The following is an 18,901-nucleotide window of genomic DNA, read 5'->3' as shown; positions in this document are numbered from 1 at the left end:
GTGGCTGCCGGCAGCGCGGGGGTCCCGGCCGTGCCCAGCGCCTTGCGGGGCCGGGTCCCTCCGTGTCCCCCCGCGGCGGCTCGGCCATCAGCGTCCCCCGGTGTCATTGCGGGGCAGTTCCCACCCCCGGTGTCGGTGGGGGCAGTTCGCGGTGCTGGCTCCGGGGCATTCCCGGCGAGGCGGGGCGGGGGCAGCTCCGCCCCTGCGCTCGGCCGGCGCTATAAGGGCGGCGGCGGCGGCAGGGCACGGCCAGAGCCCGCTCCGCTCGGATCACCCGCTGCTCGCTCTGTGTGTCCCAGCCCAGCCCAGCCCAGCCCGGCCCGGCCATGCCTCTGCCCCGCGTCCCCCTGCGCGCCGCGCTGCTGCTCGGCCTCCTCCTGCGAGCCGCCGCCGCCGAGTCGGTGAGTGCCGCCGGGCAAGGGGAGGGTTTGCCCCGGCTGCCAAGGGCTGCCGGTGCCCGGGTGACCCGCGGGTCTCGGGCCCCGCTCGCTAGCACCTGAGAGCCGGTGCTGCCGCTGTCCCCCGGCGGGGAAAGGGCAGGGCGGGCGAAGCGGGCAGGCGGCCATCGGGCCGTTCCCGTGCTTCCTCCGGCTGCCTTGGCCCGGCCGCTGCTTCCCCCGGCAGATGCCAGGGCAGCGTCTGCCGGTGCCCCGTGTCCCCGCGGCTGTGCCGCTCCTCACGTATCCCGCTCTGCCCCGCTCAGGGCTCACGGCACTGCCGGGGACCCGGCTGCCTGCTGGGTACGAGCTGCTCTCCATTACAGTTTCAATCTTCAACTTCTGGTCGTGAAAGTCCTTTAACTCTTCTTGTCTTGTGCGTGTGGGGTGGGTTGGATGCGTTACAGTGCCTGGGTAGGCTCTCCAGCCTTGCCTGAGTTTGGCTGTGCTGGTGCCTGGTGTCTTTCTGTGTCTATCAAACCTTCCTGGCGTCCACATGGGAGTGAAAAGTGATGCATTACCGTGGAGGGTTTAAAAATCTCTTAAACGTGTAGTGAGTTTGAACATTTGGATGTTCTTCAAGCCGGCACATGTGGGCTCTTCGTGGTGAAGCAGGGATCTGGGGACTCTGGCTTCCCTGCTGTTTGTTTGTTTTTCTGCGTGACCATCTTGCTGATAGTGCAATCAGGGCAGATTCCTCTGTTAGTGTGAAAGAGCTGCTGAGATTAAGGTAACGGCAGGAGATCAGGGATTCCCAAAGCAGGTTTAATCATCCACACTGGTTTGTTTTGGACTGAAGGCTGGGTGGGCCGATCAGAACTGATAAGGCTCTGCTGCTTTCTGGTAGGGACACAGGGCTGGGGGGTTGCTGATTGTGCAGCAGGAATCTCCCACAGAGAGCATCTGTAGTAATTGTCAGCTACTCTAAAACCAAGCAGCCCAAATCCACTTTACTGTAATCTGGTGTGTTTATCTCTGCCATTAAGCACGTGAATCGGTCGTTTGGGAACGGGCCCAAACTAGTAGGGCAAACCTTTGGGGCAGACAGCATCTGGAAGTTGCACTGACCATGTTTGGTATGAAAAGCAGCTTGGTGTCCCTGGGGACTGGACTGCTCTGCAAGCATCGGGTTTCTGCAAAGACAACAAACTGCACAGATGTGGTCTGTAAATACTCATATAGAACTTACGTGGAATATTTATCCGTGTCTTTTAAGCTACCTAAGATTGAGTGTATACTTGAGAAGTAATACTGGCCTACTATAAAGCCTAATCCAAACAAATTGTTTGGGTTACAGGGGAGGAGACAAGGATGACACACGGTTTGGGAGAGTTCTGCTGGCACTCCTCCCATATATTTTTTTTAATAGCACTGCCAAAACGTGCAGGGCTGCACAGCATGTGGCTCTTGGTTTTTCTGTGCGGGCAGGGTGAAGACAGGTAGCTGTTTCTTAACAAGATGGGGATTGTATTTCTCGTGCTTATGTAAGAGCCTGGATGTTGAGAGTGCTTTGGTGCTTGAATATTTCCCCAAGCCTGTACAAACAAAAGTGCCTTGGCTCTTTTCCCTTTGAGCAGCTTTCTGGTGTAAATGGGATTTCTCCGTGTGAAGCAATCGTGGATGTGTAAGAGGGTGGGGAATGTTACTGAAGTGCCTCAGTGTGACGTTGGAGCTCCGGCTGTGGGTGGGTGGGTTGTGTTACAACAGCCCCGCAGCTTTGTGTGAGAACATTGCCTTCTTCCCTGCTTCCCCTGGGGCCGGAGCTGGTGCCTGCTGTCACCAGGTGGTCCCCAGCCCTCTCCGCGTGAGTGCCTTGGAAAGCAAAGGATGTTCGGGCAGGATGCTCCCCTCTGTGCTGTGCCAGGATGGGCTTCCTGCAGAAGATAATGGACAGAAAGTCACCAGTGCATCCAAGATGTGGGATCGGTGGAGTTAACAAAGGACATGAGGTCTGCCTTGCTTGGGCAGGGTGGCTGAGCTTTCCCTGTGCGTTTAGCCTCCAGCCGTGCCCCTGGCAGCACAGGAGGGAAGCAGGGGGTATTGCCCCATGGTGAGGGTGTTGCTCTGCTGCAGGCTTGGGCTCTGCCCAGTCTGTCTGGGCTGCCTGGAGCCCAGCAGGGCTGTAGCAGTGCTAGTGGGCTGCAGGCTTGTCCTGCTTCCGTGCCTTGAACTCTGCAGAACAAGTCTTCATGCAGCACCACGTCGTGTTTGTGTGTCCTCAGCAGTACAGAGGAACACAGATCCAACCCAGAAGCTGCTGGCAGAGGGTTGCTTAGGAGAGGTGGGGGAGGCTTCATGCTGTTTGTGGGCTCTGTTTGCTGGTTTAAAGCAATCAAGCTCAGAGGCCTCCTGATTGGCAAAGCTGGTGTCTTGTTGATGATAGCTGTGTTTGGAAAGTAGTGCAGCATTATTAATGTTAAAACCGGTTTGGCTTGTCCTGCTGCCATTGATCCCCGAGGCCTGTTCTTTCTGCTCTTTGCCCAGTTTCTCATCTGTCCCTCCCAATCAAATCAAGACATTGCTATCTGCATGTTTTACTTTGTTTTACCTTTACTTGCCATGTTCACATTGAGAGCAAATCTCTGCTTTGCTTCAGTCTCCCTAAAACACAGAGCAGCCAAATGACAGTGTCTGATGCAATGTCCCTTAGCCCTGAAGGGGAAGGAGCTCATGACTTCTGGAAGTCAAACCTATAGTTGTTGGGATGAAATGACTGTAATGTGTAGGAAAAAACCAACTCCTATAGCACCTTGTATTTTCTTGACCTGCATGTGGAGCTCCTGGGGTGAGGTGGGACTGTGCAGGGCTGCTGGGTCCCTCCGCACCTGAGCACCTTGGATGTGGAGGTTCCCAAGGGTGGGAACAGGCACCCTGCAGCGCTTGGGGCACAGGCAGGGAAACAGCACTGCTGCCCAGCTCTCATCTGCCCCAAGTGCTGCCAGCTCCCGTGCTGGAGAGTGCTTTCCTGCGCTGCAGAGCTTCCCGCACATCTTACGCAAGAGGCGAATTGGGGCTGGACTTGGTACTTTTCAGAGTTGATACCAGAGGCTCATTCACCCTGGGAAGTAAAGGCTGTTAGCCAACCTCATTGCTCTCTTTCCTGCCCCTCTGGTTGCTCTCTCCCAGGGTGTCAGCACTTTGAGATCCTGCAAAGGCCTGCTTCCAGTCCAGCAACAGGCAACATGCTTTTCCTATGTGTCTTCCCCTCTTCCTTCCCTTCCAAGCCTCTGTTAATGGCTGTACTATTGCCTTGAGCTGTTTGAATGGCTTGGGGAGGCCATTTGCTCTCAAATGCCTGAATTAGAGCCTAATGTGACCTTGCCATGATTCTCCTGTAGTGTCATACTACCTTTTCAAAGTGTGTGTGTCCCACTTCCACCACAAGCTGGAAGCTGCTAACCTGACTTTCCAATTAATGATGGGGGACTGGGGCACACTAGCTTTGCTGCTCAGCATGCAGGCTTCAGCACAGCTCCTACAGCTACTTTTCCTTCCCTTTTGACTCCTGGTGCTGGTAAATGCTCTATTAGAAATATCCTGGTTGCTTGAATGCTCTTGACTGCAAGTACCACTAGACTGTGTTGTATTTTGTGTGCAAGTTGTTTTTCCTCAAATGAACGGATTGATGGAGTTAGGTTTAAAGCCTTTTTTTTGATTAGTGATAGTATCTGTACCTGTAAGGGTGGCATGCTAGCTGTGGTTCCACAGACTGCCATGTAAATTACTTGGGTGGACTTGTAGGATTACTTGATGAAGTTACCGTGGCTCTGTGATCCTGCAGAGCTCCCTAGCTGTCACTTCGGCCAGACTAAACTCAGCATCCATCCTTCAAAACACTTCCTAGCTCTTGAGTTCACATTTATCCTCTTGAGCCTGCTGTTAGGTCTTGCAGCTGCATTCTCCCCCTCTGCTCGGTACATCCTGTTCCTTTATGCCCTGTAACAACAGCCGGGCTGTGCTGCTTTTGCAGCCTCAAAGGAGAAGCTGGTGCAGTTGGGGCACTACAAAACCGAGGGGACAAGCCCTGCACACGCCTGACCTCCGGGCTGCTGCTGAGGAGCATGTGTGCCTGTTTGTTTGAGACTCGCTGGAATGCAAATGCTGGAGATTAAGGATTCAAATGATTTTCACTAGAATGAGACTCTTGTGATGAGACTGGGCTTGGTGGCTTTGAATAGACAGGGCAGCCGAGTTAAGGGGTTTCACTTGTACTAAGCCTCTGCTCCGAGGGGCTGTAAAAGATCCTGCAGTAATGGGTTAGGGCTGTGCTGCTAGGTTAGTTCAGACTTTTTTTGTATTTAAGCGTGTGCCTGGATGTTTGTCCAGTAAATGGTGCTGGTGAGAGGACCAGCTCTGCTGCCCTGACTTGCAGCAGTCATGCTGTGACTCAGGTTTCTGGCACCTTGGCTTGGCATCCCAGCTCCCGGGGACACTGCTGTCACCTCTGAGTAACGGCCCTGGCCCCTGACCCACAGCAGTGACTCAGACTTCTGGGGCGGAGGTGGATCTCTTCTTCTGGGGCTAGAAAAGGGGTGACAGGCAAAACTGGTGCTGCTGCTTGGCACCCGGTCTGTGCTGCCCTTGGCACCGAGCTGCTGCCTCCTGTTTAATCTGGTTGTGGCTGTGGTGGGCAGAAAAGCTGCATGTGACTGCTGCCAGCAGCCAAGTTGGTGCTGGCAGGGACAGATCAGAAAATGGCCCTGTCATGAGGAGCTGTAACTTGCTCTGGCAGCGCCGTGGTTCCTTCATTTTCAGGCAGGTACTGTTGGAAACAAGAGCTGCATTGGAGACGGGAAAGCAGCAGTATTATCTGAAATGACTGAAAGCATTCAGAGCAAGCTAAAGGAGAGTAAAGTCTCAAAAGAGTGGGTTAAATACTTAATCCTGAATCTGGAGAAAATGTCAGCGTAGGAGGGGAAAGCATGCAATACATAGCTGTGTCCCTCTCAGTTTCTGAAGGCTGGCTGACTTGAAAAGTGTGCTTCTTGTAAAAGTCTTTATTTTTGCTGGAAGTATGCACTCTTGTCAGTTTTAGCCTTAAATCCTTTGAGGCTGAGACTCTGCTTGTGAAATGCCAAGAGGCTGTTGTTAGACAAATTATTGGGATAACTTAAAAATCAAAGCGGTTAATTAAAATCTCAGGGAGACACTCCTTGGGGCAGGAAGGAGACTGGGAAGACCCATAGCACTGTTACCCAAGCAGCTGGTCTTATGTCAACCAAAACCACGGCTGCTTCTTGCTTAAACAAATCCTGTTCTGTCCGGGAAAGCAAAGCCTTGCATGGGAAGGATTTGTCTCTTGATGTTGCTCTGCCTTAGCTGCTGAAGGGAAAAAGGTTCCTCTAAAACTGTGCTGCTGTCCAACTTAAAGACAAAGAGATGTGGCCTTGCCCCACTTACCTTGCTGCGAGGCTAACCCTGCCTCCTGCCCTTTAGCTGCTGTACAGTCAAACTAGAGCAATGAAAGGCAATGGTGATGTGTATTAATGGCTGTGAAAGTGCTTGGACTTGCTCTGAAGTGGCCTGCACAGCGCAGTAGCCAGAAATCTGCAAAAGGCAGAGTGACGGAGATGAGTATGGGTGGAAGGCACCAGGTATGCTGCTGTGCTGGCCTGGAGAGGAGTGAGACCCATAGGTGGAGGGCCAGATCCTGACTGCTGTGGTGCTAGGAGGGTGGCAGAAGCTGCTTTAGTAGGCTAATGCCTCTCTTTAAAAACAGAGAAGCTCCTACTCTCCTCCAAATAGAAATACAGCCCTTACTGATGTCAGGAGCTTTTGCTTGGAAGATTCTGTTCCCCAGCGAGGTAAATATTTATTGCAATTCCTCAGTGTGCAGTGGAGCAGAGTCTGGAGCCAGGATCTTGCAGGAGACTGTTTATGTGCGGGCTGTTCTTGGCGCTAATTCCAAATTTCCTGAGGCTGAGTACGAGGAGCTGGTCCTGCGTGTTGGTTGCTCACAGACTGGCTCGTCCAGCCGAGCGTGGCTCTGCAGCACCGGGCAAGGAGTGACCAAAACAATGGCTGGGTCCCTCTGCCCTGGCTCTGTGCGTGCCCAGATGTGGCCAGGGAGGGCTGGAAAACTGCTGCTGGTTGCTCTCCCTCTGCTCAGAGAGGGGAAGGAGCCTGACTGGGAGTTCAGAGCCCTCGGAGGGAGGAAAATGCTTCTGGAAGTGACAGGTTTCCTGAAGTACAGCTGTATTATCCCGAATAGCACGTGCTGTGTCTGCTGCCTTCTGGGCCCAAGCCAAAGTAGGCAATGTCTTTGTGAAGAAACAAACCAAAAAACCCCCACCAAGCCCCGCGCACTGAAAACCCAGCCTGTGGTGCTGCAGCTAGCCAGGAAAATCCCTGCTGTTGAAATGTTTGTTTGTACAAATGCTCACAGGGGTATGGCTGATAGCGTAGCAGCAGCACTCTGCTGTCTGGAGAGCTTTTGTGCCGATAACTTCCCCTGCTGCTGTTCTTTGCTGGCACCTCTGCCAGCAGAGCAGGGCTTCAAATAGCATCCCTGTGCTGGCAGAGCTCAGCAGCCTGGGCTGAGCCTAAATCTTTAGGCTACTACTTCTGATTAGATTAAAATGGATCGTGGGAGGGCAGGCATTTGTAGGGCGCAGCGCTGGGAATCTTGACTGTACAAACAAGCTGAGATTAGCAGCATGGTGAGCCCGATAGGAAGGGCACTCTTTGAAGCTGGGTGTCTGCCTGGCTTAATTTTGCTAACGCTCTGGTGTGAGGGAGCAGAAAGATCCCAAAAGTGCACGTCACAGATTTGTTGCCAAGTGGAAATTCTGCTTGTGTGCGTGTTCGGGGAAGCATTGTGGTATAGCTGTATTCTAGGAAAGGGCAGTGAGGGCAGGCTTCTTCCTGGCATGTGGGGGAAGTGTGACATGTGAAATATCTCCAGTTTGAAGTGTCAGCATGAAAAATCATCCTTGATGGAAAAGCTGTTTTGCTGGGGAATTTATATCCATTTTTTTCTTCCACAGACAAGGATGCAGTAGAAACATTTATTATAGACTAGGGCAACGGAGTGAGTTGTGAGCTGGAAAAACTGTGAATTCCTTTTTTTGTGCTTGAACAGAAATTTTCCATTTTCTGAGCTGAGCTCTGGACAGTGAAGCATATCAACTGCTTACGATTAGGTTTGTAAATACCATAAAAAAAATATAATCTCTTTATGAACTAGGTGTGTATCATGGCCTGTGACCGGGAGAACCCTTCAGGGGCGTGACACGTCTGTCACAATTGTTTTCCTTTTGAGTCACATGAGAGCTCCTGCTTTTTCCTCCTGTACTTTTCCTCCAAACTTTCTTCATTCGCTTCAGGGCAAGTGATGGTGACACAACCATCTACAATTGTCTGCTGAGCTTTATCTCCATGAGCTGGAGTGGGGAGTGGTCATCTCCTTCCCAGGGTGTGGAGCTGGGGATTGAGTGTGGAGCTGGGGATTGAGTGTTTAGAGCAGCTATTTTGCCACCATTGCAGTAAACATATCCCAGCATGTGCCTGTCTGGCAAAGGACTCGGTCTTTATGGCTTTGCTCTTGGCTGATAATCAGGCAAAAGCAGTTAAACAAGAGTTCATTCATTTTTAATCTCTGTCCTCCTGCAGTGTGGCCGGTGTTTGGTGCGGGCTGGAGGGAGCAGGCTGTGTGTCAGCAGGAGCACAGCAGCTCAAAGGTAGCTGAGGCTTGACTTTGTAAGTGCAAGGAAGCCTATTTTGAGCAGGCAGGGCCTGGGAGGATCCATCCCTGCTGCAGGGGACAGTGGCCCTGCAGAGCCCGGGATTACGGCGTCACTGTCACGGGGATTATGGCTCCGCTGCCACATGAGCCCCAGAGAGCTGCTTGTGGCCACACGGCTTAAAGAATCACCCAGGGACTGCTGAGGGGGGAGTGGGACAGGGCTGGATGTGCCTTGTGCCCGTGGGCTGAGGGTGAGCACACTGGGAGATGCAGACCTGCTTGGGCAGGCTTCCCTGGGCTCGCCTGGAACAAGTGATGCTCTAACCAGCTGAGCAGTTCCCCAGCCTGCCCGGTGCTTCTGCTGTCTTATTAAGCAAAACCCTTTTTTTCCTACTGAGAACAATTAAAGAAATTCTTTTCCCGTCTTTGGTGAGAGGCACAGGCTGTGCAGTGCCTGCTGTGGGTACTGGAGCTGCTGCCAGCCCTGGGCTGTGCTCCACTGTGATTTCACCTTTCCTCAGTGCCATGGGATTGCCTTTCTGGGTCACTGTGGTGGGAGTGCTGCGCAGTGGCTGTCAGGGGAGATGGGCAAGGCTGGCTCTGGCCCTGCTCTGCTTGGGAAATGTGGAGCAAAGGTGGTATTTAACTATGTCTGGAAGCCTCAGGTGATCCTGTCATGCAACTAAATGCAAACATATGCCTGGATGGGAGCTGCTTAACTTTTGTCCCGTGGCACAAAGGCCAGTGCAGGCCGTGTGTGCTGCAAGTTGTGTGGGACAGACTGACCAGGAATGGGTGGGAAAATGATACCTCCAGGCATGGTCACAAGGAGCTGGCACAAGTAGATTTTTTGATTATTTTGCTGTGGCTGCTGTGTTAAGGGAGCTAGGTGTGACTTCAGTTGAAATGTTGATATTTGCTTTGCTCTCGGGGCTGAAATGACTTCTGTGTATTTATTCTCCCTTACGTGGAGCTGAAGTATGGAATGAGAGAAGGGAGTGAAGGGTATTTTGTGGAGTAATACAGACCCTTCCCATACTTGTCTGGAAGGAGCTGCCGCTGCTGGAAGCTCATGTCATGTCTAATAAGGTTTTTTAATGCTTACTCAGATGGGAAGATAGAGCAGTCTTTGGCTGTTGTCACTGCACACCTCCCTCCTGTGGAGATCAGCTCTGTTTGGCTGTTTCACCCCGATTTCAGCTGCTGTCTCCAGGGCTGTGTGACTCCTCTGCTCTTGGGGGGCTCTTGGGGCATCAAGGGGTGAGCTCACTCCTAACCCTGCCCTTTCAGATGCTTGGTGTGAGCTTTAAAACCTCCCTGGTTTGTGGGCTCCTGCAGGAGCTGTGTGGAAGTGAGCTGTATGGAAATCCCCTCTCTTGGGCTCTGTGGCTTACAGAGCTCTGCGTCCTTGCAGCTGCAGGTGTTGTTCAGGACCCTTCCTGGCTGTGTGATAGCTGTGCCTTGTGGTGGTGTGAGGTGACATCTGCCTGTGACAGCACAGGGGCTGGGGAGGGTGTTTTGTGTGTTGCTGCAGTGAAATGAGGAGATCTGTACCCAGAGCCTGGGAGCAGCTTAGAGCTGCCTGTCCCTGCAGCCCACGCAGGGTTAACACTCTGCCCTCCTCTGCCACCCCCCAGGCTGGCCCAGCTCCATGTGCCTTTGTCTAGGAAAGGTTGACTTTCACCTTGTTCCTGTTTACTCCCAGGTTTATGTACACAGTGCTGGGGAGGGAGACCAGGAGCAAGCGCTGGGTCTCCACGCCAAAATTATAAACTTGATAAAGGGCTCTGTACACTGTGATTGCCCCAGTCCCTGCAGGTCTGACTCCCTGTGCAGCTTGCTGCCTGTCACCCTTCAAAGGAGCTTTTAATGAACTCTGTGTTTGATCAGGGGCAAGGGACTGCTGTAAAAACCAGTTCCATGTTTGGGAAACTTTGTCTCTGCCCCAAAACACCATTTGGGTTTTTCTGAAAGGCTTTACAAAGGCTGTGGTGAGGACATGTAGGCTGGGGCAGGTGAGCTGCCTGGCTTTGTTATTTCCCAGAACTTGCCAGTGGCTGGGGAAATTCACACATTGCACAGAAACTTTGCTTGCTGCCTTGATGAATAGCTGATCTTGCTTTGAGAAGAGGTGAGTGGTGTTCTGGGGCTGTGAGGGAAATCCCCAGGAGCATGAAATGGAGTGGGATGGGTTAGGGATGGAGCACAGCAGGGCTGCCTGGGGTCCCAGGGGTGCTGTTCCCGTGCCTCCACTGAGCAAAGAGTGTCTGGCTTCATCCAGTAGTGCAGCCTGTCTCAAAACATGAGGCCTCTGTGCCCAGCTTTTCCAGGAATGGCACTCACAGTTCACGTGCCTGACGTGCTGGTTGTCTGGCAGGGAATAAACTCCTATTTATTTATATTTGCCACTGGCAGGCAGGAAAAGCTTCTGCTCCCCAGCATGCTGTTTAATCTCCCTTCGTGCTTACTGGGGATAAAGCTGCTTAACATGAGGCAGAAATCCCTGAACTGGGCTCCTGCAGGAAGGGTTGATTCCTGTGCAGACCCTCCTGGAGAGGAGCATATATTAACTGTAGGGCTGCAGTCCAGCTGCCAGGCTGAGGTGGGGCTGTGCAGCGTCCCAGGCTGTCCCAGGCTGTCCTGGCCTGGCTCCAGTGCAGGACAGCAGGTGGTGGAAGGCAGGCTCGGAGCAGCGCTGGTGCCCGTGTCCAGCTGGCAGCTGCAGAAGGTGTTGAGCTGGATGTGGCTGGGGTGACTTGGCAAGGGCTGACCATCCTCTTGTGGCCATCTCAGAGCTTTTAGCTTTTGGCCACAGCCTGCAAGCCCAGAGGAGGTACAGGCACCTTCCGTGGTGCCTGTCCACCAGGCAGCAGAGCTGTGTGCTCTTGGAGAGGGATGTACTTTTTTAAACAATACTCCAGGGAGTTCTTTATGTGGCACTTGGGAAGCCCCAGAGCTGTTGCTGGGCAGCCCTGTGAAGGTGCCTGGGTGCCCTGTCACAGGTGTGTGTGTGAGGAATGTGCCTGCTCCAGACCTGCCCTGTGAGCACTGCACTCCAGTGTTAACCCTTCCCAGCCTGCCCGTGCCCAGGCAGGGCTGCTTCCTAGAAGTACATGCCTTTAAACCTGGAGAGTAATTGTGCAGGTGCCCAGCAGCCCTCTGACCTCCCTGCCAGATGAACCTGTAATGTGAGGCCACTGCCCACAAGAAAAGTTTCCTGTATGGTTTGAGGAGTTCTTGCGGCCTCCAGGAACTTCCCCATCCTTGCTCAAGAGGATGATGAAGAATGAGTTCAGGGAACGCTCCCATATAATCTTATTTATGCTTGTGAGTCAGTAATTTCCTTGTTATGTGCCCTGCTGGTAAACACTGTCTGTCCTGATTTCAATAGGGTTTTTTGATAGCCAGCCCACAGCGTGCACTAATCACTGTGGCTGTGTGCCACCACTCAGCTGTGGCTGGCCTGATCTGATAAGGCCAGTGGGCTGTCCAGCCACCCCAGGGCTTAAACCTGGCTTTTCTTGAGCTGCCCTTGCTTGGACATTACTGGCTGTGACTCATGTGGAGTACGGGGTGAGCTGGCACTGGGTGTGGCTCAGCACAGTGCTTGCCAGCATCAGTCCCTGCCTGGTGCAGGGCTTTTTGGGTCTGCAGCAAACGTGCTCCCCAGCCCCAGGAACTGGGTTCTTCCTGCCCTGGGAACAGCTACTGCATGCTGGCAAGCAGTTTCCATTGCAGGGCTGCCTGTGGCTGGGTTTCACAGATCTTGAAATGAATTTGCCTTGGAGCAAGTGATCCGTAATGTTAGGAATGCCTGATTCCAGGCTGGGAGAGGATTCCTTCCAAGCTGACTTTGCTCCCAGCCCCCTTCCCAGCATCTAGTGCCAGGCTTGGCATAGCAGGGAGAGTGGGTCTGAGAGGAGAACTGGCCTCAGCACTTCATGCCCTCTGGGCTGTTCATCTGCTTATCCTGTTGCTGGGGAAACCAAAAATGCCTCAATAAGCAAGGAAAAGCACATCCAGTGCCACTGCTCCTGGTGCAAACTGAGAAACATCTTGTGCCTGTTTGTGGGCAGGGGCATGGGGCTGGGAGCAGGGCTGGGGCTGTGGGCAGAGGAAGCTGACACATGGCTTGTGGCTGGTTGTTTGCCTTGGTGAGGGATCAATAGCGGATGTAATTCACCTCCTCTGGGCTGTGGGATGGGCCACGCCTGGCCAGGTGAGCAGGGGTGACCCCAGCTGCTCAGGGCTCCGTGGTGCTGCCATCCAGCTCCAAGGGTCCCCAGCAGTCTCTGATCCTCCTTGCCCCAGTGAGGCTCTAGCCTGGAAATCCTCTATTGAGAAAAACCCCCAGGTGTGCAGGACTGTGGAATGCTCTTGTGGCTAGACAAAACCTTTGTCAAGACTTCCCAGTTGTCCTGTGAGGACAGCAGGGAAGAATGTTGTCAGCTTAGCCCCCAGCTAAGGGACCTGTCCATCTGCATTGTGCCCCTTGCCTCGAGGGAAGGGGCTGAGCCCCCTCCGTGGTGGTGATTTCATGGCTCTGGAAGCATCTGGAGGCTGTGGGGTGGTGTTGAGCAACCCCAAAGCTCATACCTGTGGTACCCTCACCGGCCTGGCCCCAGGGCTGTGGGGTGAGGAGAAATAGTTCTGGGAAGTTGCATAACTTTGGTGAGGGCAGGAGATTTGGGCTTGTGGCTCCTTGAAGGTCCAAGTGCAAATGAGCTCTGCTGTGCAAATTGCCTTTGTGGCCAAGCAGCTGATAGCTGGGAGGCTCTCCAGCTTTCCTGCTGTAACTGCACTCCTTGGGCCTTTGGATCCTGGAGATATTTTATGGGTTTGTTTGTTTACATGCTTTTAAAGAAGGTGATGCAGGGGAAGCTCTTCCTTCAGGCAAGTCATTATTGATAAGAGTGCTCTTGAACTCAGCCTGTATTGCACTGCAGTTCAGCTGAACTGACAGCTTTTAACCCTTGGGTGATAAAATAGGCTTGTTCTCAGTATAAAGAGTGAGGAATTGCTTTGGTGCTGAGCAAAAAAGTGACCTACACCCATCAGGCTTTTTTTCTGGGGATTACAAGTCCTTGCAAACTCTCCCTTATCACAAGCTGAAGGTACTGCTTTTCCAAATGCTTTGCCACAAACTCCTGACCAAGATCCTGTTCTGATATTTTCGCCCTGTGTGTCTGGGTGAACCTTTTCAGTCTGTAGCCCTCAGGAAATTCCCCTCCCAGCCTGGCTCTCACTTCTGTTCTGAGAAATTCTAGGGAAATTCAGCTGATAATCATAATGCTTTTGTGGAGAGGAAGTTCAGCATTTAATATTTTTCTGGTGGAATTGATGTGCTTGGGCTCTGAACCTTCTGTGAAATGCTTCTGGAGAGTTGTTTAATATTTAACGTGTTTCTACCCCTATTTACAGGTGAGAGAAACTGAAACCATGGATGCTGGATGGCTTGACTACCCTGCCTCTGGGGACTTGCCAGACGATGAGGACATTGGTGAATTCAGGCCTCACTTAACCACTGATGGCTTAGATATAGATGAGACATCTGGGTCAGGAGGTAAGTGGGGAAGTGGAGCTCCCTCAGCTGTTGCTGTGAAATTTCTTTCAGCACCAGCCCTTGAGTGATGGGCTAAATCACAGCCAGAGCTCCAGAGGAACCACAGTGTCAGGTGGAGATGAAAACTGTGACTCATAGGTAGTCAGATGAGAACGGTGAAAGTAGTGGTGCTGTGATGTTGAATCACTCAGGGAGGACAGATGGAGTCCAGCCAAGCTTGTCTTGCTGCAAATGAAAAGGCCTTGTGCTGGCTGGATCTTTTTCCTGTTGAACTCCAAAGAACTGCTGAGAAACTTAAAATAATCTGTTGTTGAGGCAGTGTTAAAAGGCTTAAAGTTAATGTCTCAGTTGAGGCCAAACAAGGTAAAGAAGTAACTGATGTTTAAGTGAACTCTCTGTGACATGCAAAGCTCCCTGCCCAAACCAGTTTCTATAGCTTTGTGTCCCTTTATGTGAGCATTTGTTCTCTAAAAGTAAAAGAACAAATGCTGCAATCGGTGCCTGACATGTTTGGGCAGATCTGGAGGGTTGGTGAAGGATCCTTTAGGGATGGGTGGTGGGAGCAGTGCCCTCCATTGGCATTACCTTATAAGCTGTGGCAGACCTGCTCTGCAGGGCCAATGGGTCCAGCTGAAGATCCCTCCCAGTGGAGAGGTGTTGGTTTCAAGATTGCATCTCCTGGTCTTGTGCAATCCAAGTCCTTCAATGATAAGTACTAGAGGATAAGAGGGAAATGTAGAGGACAAGAGTCCTAATACGTGCAGGTATTGCAGGAAGTGTCTGAATCCTGTAAAAACAGCATGTAATGAGACAAATTCTTGAGAGCCTTTTTTTTTTTTTTTGCCCCTTCTGCAGACTACCCAGACTCTGAAGATGGCTTGTATCTGACCACCATGGACACCCCTGTGGTAGGTATTGCCCCAGTGTGTCTTTAAACAGCATGTAGCTCCTTTGGTCTGTCTGTGAAACTTTCTGAACACCCTCCCCCCCTGCAGCAGGACAATCCCCTGCATGAGCAGGCACAGTGTACTCGTAATGCACTGAGCAAACTTTTACTCCCTGCACACCCTGCTGCTTTCAGCTGTGGTAGGCTGGGTGCTGCTTGCTGATGGGTGTGGTTTGTCTGTGTTCTGTAGATATCTGACAACTATATCCCTGGAGATACTGGGAGAAAGATAGAAGGTGAGAAGAAAAACACAATGGTGGACAATGAAATCATTCCAGACAAAGCTGTACCTGTGGAAGAGAACCTGTCCAACAAGATCTCCATGGCAAGCACAGCCAACAGCAGCATCTTTGAAAGAACAGAAGTCCTTACAGGTAATACTCCACCTTGAACTGGTAAATCATTAATATTGAAAATCAAAATGGCTTCTGTTGTTCCCTGTTTCTCTGGGGAGCAGCTCCCTGCTGACAGGGGAATGAGTTGTTTTACCTGGTTGCCTGTAGTAGGGTGGCTTCTGCCTCCCAGTCCTTAACAGCAGAGCCTGCTGCTGTCTTTGCTGGGATCAAAACCAGCTTGGTTTTGAGCCTGCCAGCTGGCTCTTGGCTTGACTCATGTGGCAAGCACCCAGATGCTGCTTTGACAAGAGGTGTCTCTGGCCATAGAGCAGTGACATCTTAGGCTTTCATTTCAAATACAGGCATTTTCCTTCCAACCTCTGCCCAAGTTCTGCCTTTTCTGAGTTTTGCCAGGAGCCAAGCAACCCCTCTAAGGGATTCCAACACGTGATCAGCTGTAGGAATCTGAGTACCAATGTGCAGAGCAAAGCCAAGTGACTGCCTTCCCCTAACATGTGGGACAGGTCTGTCCCCAGCATGTTGCTGCTTCAAGCACTTGGCCTGATGGTCCAAGTATAAACCCAAGCCCCTTGTGCTGATCTGCAGCCATCCTCCCAGCCAGAGAAGAGACTGGAAGAGTGGATTGCAAAACCATTTAGCAGAGAAGCTCATTTAGTGCAAGCAATAGTGTCACAACAAGGCTTTAGTGAAGCCTTGTGGCCGTGCTTGGTGTGAGGAGAGAGGAAATCTTAGTGGTTTTTTTTGCAGGTTTGTGGGTTTTGGTTATTGGGGTTTTCTGATTTTTCTTTTTTTTTTTTTTTGAGGGAAGTGGTGTTGGTAATGTTGGGGTTTTCTGATTTTGTTTTTTGAGGGAAGTGGTGTTGGTAATTGGATGTTGATGAATTGAAATACAGAGTCCCCTGGGTGAGCTCACCCAGGTTGTTAACAAAGCATTCAGATTGGAGCTGTACCACTTCCCTGTGGGTTGTGGTGGAGCTTTTTGGGTGGGTTTTTCTTTGTTTTGTCTCTATACAGTGAAAATATCTTTTGTCAACATTTCTTTTTTGGACTAAAGTGGAAGCTTAGCTCAAACTGGTTAATGTGGAACATGGGACTATTCTGTGGTTGGACTGGAAGCAATTCTGGCCTTTCCCAGTAACATCTGTTGCTGAAAGTGCCAGCATGGGCAGTGACAGCGACTCTGGGGGCTGCTGCTCCTGAAGCAGTGGTGGTTTGGCATTGCCCAAGACTTATTGCAGAATCTTTCCTCCCCAGCTCTCATCGCAGGAGGAGCAGTGGGTCTCCTGTTTGCCATCTTCCTGATCCTGCTGCTGGTCTACCGCATGAAGAAAAAGGACGAGGGCAGTTACGACCTGGGGAAGAAACCCATCTACAAGAAAGCCCCCACAAACGAGTTCTATGCCTAAAGCTCAGCAGCACCTTGTGCCCATCAAGGGACAAGCAGACTGTACTGAAACACTGTGCCCTCAGATGAGATGTGCTGAACAAATGCTTTTTTTATTTTTCGGATTGAATTTCAAAGTGACTTTGAGCAAAAACAAACTTCCTTCGTGACCCTTCCCATCCCACTCAGCTAACAAGGGCCCAATGAAATACAAAGAGTCTGAAAAATAACCCCAGTGTATTTTTTTTTCTAAGTTAGTGTAAAAAAGAATAAAGATGCCAAATTTTCTGCTTGGTTTTATAGAGGGTATATAAACACAAACCAGACTGTATGGAAGCAAACACCATGTGTTTGCCGTGCTGGGATTGGCTGCTTCTATAGAAGATGGCTTTTTTTTATATAAATCTTGCTACTAGATGTCTTGCAGCAGGCTGTTGATGTGAAGCATTTTTGTGGAGAACTATTTATGAATCTCTTACACTACAGATAATGTTGCCTTATCAGGGAGTAAAAGGCCCACAAGGGCTCAGTATCCCTGAATGCCATAAAGGGCCTATGGGAATGTCTTCCCCAGGAGATTTCTGTCTCTTCCTGTTGGCCCCAGGCAAGGGTCATTAGTCCTTGAAATCAGGACAGCCAGTTGTGTTTGGCTATGGCAACACCCTTTCCTTGCCTTCAGTCTCTTACCTTTTTTTAAGGGTTGCTTGTAGGATTTTTTTGTAACAAAATTTTAAAGAAAATAGACTAATGTTTATATAAAGTTTGTAGAAATTGTTTTGAAATAATAAAAAAATAATCTACTTTTTTAATTTCCTCAGATTTATTTTTTCAATCCCTTTGTGTTTCCTTTGGCCGGGCATTTCTCTAGAGATGCTGTTTTATATAATTCATATTCTGAACTGAAGCAGAGTTAGCTACAGAGTGTTACAGGTTTCTTCTAGTTCTACAGCAGCTACTATAGAGGGTAAAGATATTTATGGTTTTCTCATAACTTTTCTAGGATTTTTTAAAATAGAATTATTTATAGTTTCTAAAATGGCTGCTTTCTCATTTGGTAACTTTTATCCTTTTTATGTAAAACACTAATATAATGAGTCTCTGTGAAAACTATTTAAGCTTTATTCTGTGAATTTCAATTACAAATTCAAGGCAATAACTTCTGTATGCAAAGTTGGATGCATAAATATGATTGAAGTAGGGAAAAGACAGGAGTAATTCTAGGCTGTAATATATTACAATCAGTCCTATAGAGCTATATATTATATATTTTACTGAGATATATACAGATGAGAACGAAAAGGCTGGAGTTAATTCTTCAGCAGCCTTATGGTGTGGTGTGTCAGAGGCTTTTGATCTTGTTTGTGCTGCTGTTTGTCCAATGTCTTGTGTAGAGCACCAGGGGCTTGGTGAGGAGCCCGGGGGCTCCGTGGCTGTGTGCTGGGAGCAGCTGTGGCCAGGGTCTGCTGGGTTGGATGCACAGAGCAGAGATCCCCACCTCCAGCTGCCCTTGGAAGCCTGCAGGGTGGAGGTGACAGCTGGTGCTGGGTTGGATGCACAGAGCCAGAGCAGAGATCCCCACCTCCAGCTGCCCTTGGAAGCCTGCAGGGTGGAGGTGACAGCTGTCTGTCCCTGTGGTGCTGTGCCAAGCCCTGCCTCAGGGAAGGCTGGCTCTGAGCTCTGCCTGGGTGGCACCTCCCGAGCTTTCACTGGGGCAGCCTCCAGACTCCCCTGCATCTTTCTGCATCCCCTGTGCATGGCTCCTGCCTCTGTGAGGGTGGGACCAGCCCCCCAGAGCCAAGGGTGGTGTGTGTCTGGTGCCATGTGTCAGGAAGGTGTGACAGAACCATGAGCTGGGTCCTCCTGCATCCCCGAGTCTGATGTTGTGTGGCACAAAAATCTGTGTGTGGGTCCCCAAACGGAGCCCCTGAGCAGGCAGCACTAACCCAGGCAGTTCCAAGGCTGGTTGGAAATCTTCACAGCTCCTGAACCCTCCTTCCTGAGGCTTTGCTGTGGGCTTGAGGCCAGATCCAGAGAGGTGATAGAAAAAATGTGTCCCCTTCTCGGGGTGAGGCAGGAACGAGTGTTGAGACGTGGGGGCAGAGCAGAGATCCTCCCCGGGTGTCTCACTGGCTCCCAGCACCCGTGTGCTCAGGGAAACTGGGCTCTGGGAGGCTCTCAAAGCTGCACAGAGTTCACAGCAGGCTGGAAAGGAGAGGGAGGGCTGTACTGCCTGTGGACAGCACCACCAGGCAGGCAGGAGCTGTGGCTGCTTCTCGGGGTATTCAGATTCTCTTGTGTAATTGCTCTTGGGGATTTTCCACTGTTACTGGTTTCGTTGTTTTATTTTTGGTTTTTTTGGTTTGTTTTTTTTTTCCCCTCAAATAAATGGTACTTTCTAAAACTGGCTTTTTGGACTGTTTTTGATCTGAAATTACTTTTGGGAGCTGGATAACTGGGAGCTAATGTTTGTGTAACTATTTGGTTACTGGAGGGGAGGCAGGCTGGGAGCGGTGTGGTGGCCTGCAGCTCAA

At 51.0% G+C, this 18,901-nt stretch overlaps 1 protein-coding gene across 1 annotated transcript; it reads left to right on the top strand.

The window, feature by feature from the left end:
- Positions 1-246: 246 nt before the first annotated feature.
- On the top strand, positions 247-18,774 carry SDC4 (syndecan 4). The gene is made up of 6 exons (XM_039728118.1): positions 247-401; positions 13,543-13,684; positions 14,540-14,592; positions 14,821-15,004; positions 16,241-17,898; positions 17,983-18,774. The coding sequence occupies exons 1-5, from the start codon at positions 327-329 to the stop codon at positions 16,390-16,392; spliced, it is 606 nt and encodes a 201-aa protein (XP_039584052.1). The 5' UTR covers positions 247-326; the 3' UTR covers positions 16,393-17,898; positions 17,983-18,774.
- Positions 18,775-18,901: the final 127 nt, after the last annotated feature.

Source organism: Passer montanus, unplaced genomic scaffold (assembly GCF_014805655.1).
Source record: "Passer montanus isolate IOZ18808 unplaced genomic scaffold, ASM1480565v1 scaffold64, whole genome shotgun sequence".
Classification (NCBI taxonomy): Eukaryota; Metazoa; Chordata; class Aves; order Passeriformes; family Passeridae; genus Passer; species Passer montanus.
This window is presented reverse-complemented; position numbering and strand designations above follow the sequence as displayed.

Excerpts from the sequence above, each read along its gene's own strand:
- SDC4 (XM_039728118.1), top strand. The coding sequence starts at position 327 with ATGCCTCTGCCCCGCGTCCCCCTGCGCGCCGCGCTGCTGCTCGGCCTC. Across the intron at positions 402-13,542 it reads GAGCCGCCGCCGCCGAGTCG|GTGAGAGAAACTGAAACCAT; the intron begins GTGAGTGCCGCC and ends CCCTATTTACAG. Across the intron at positions 15,005-16,240 it reads AAGAACAGAAGTCCTTACAG|CTCTCATCGCAGGAGGAGCA; the intron begins GTAATACTCCAC and ends TTTCCTCCCCAG.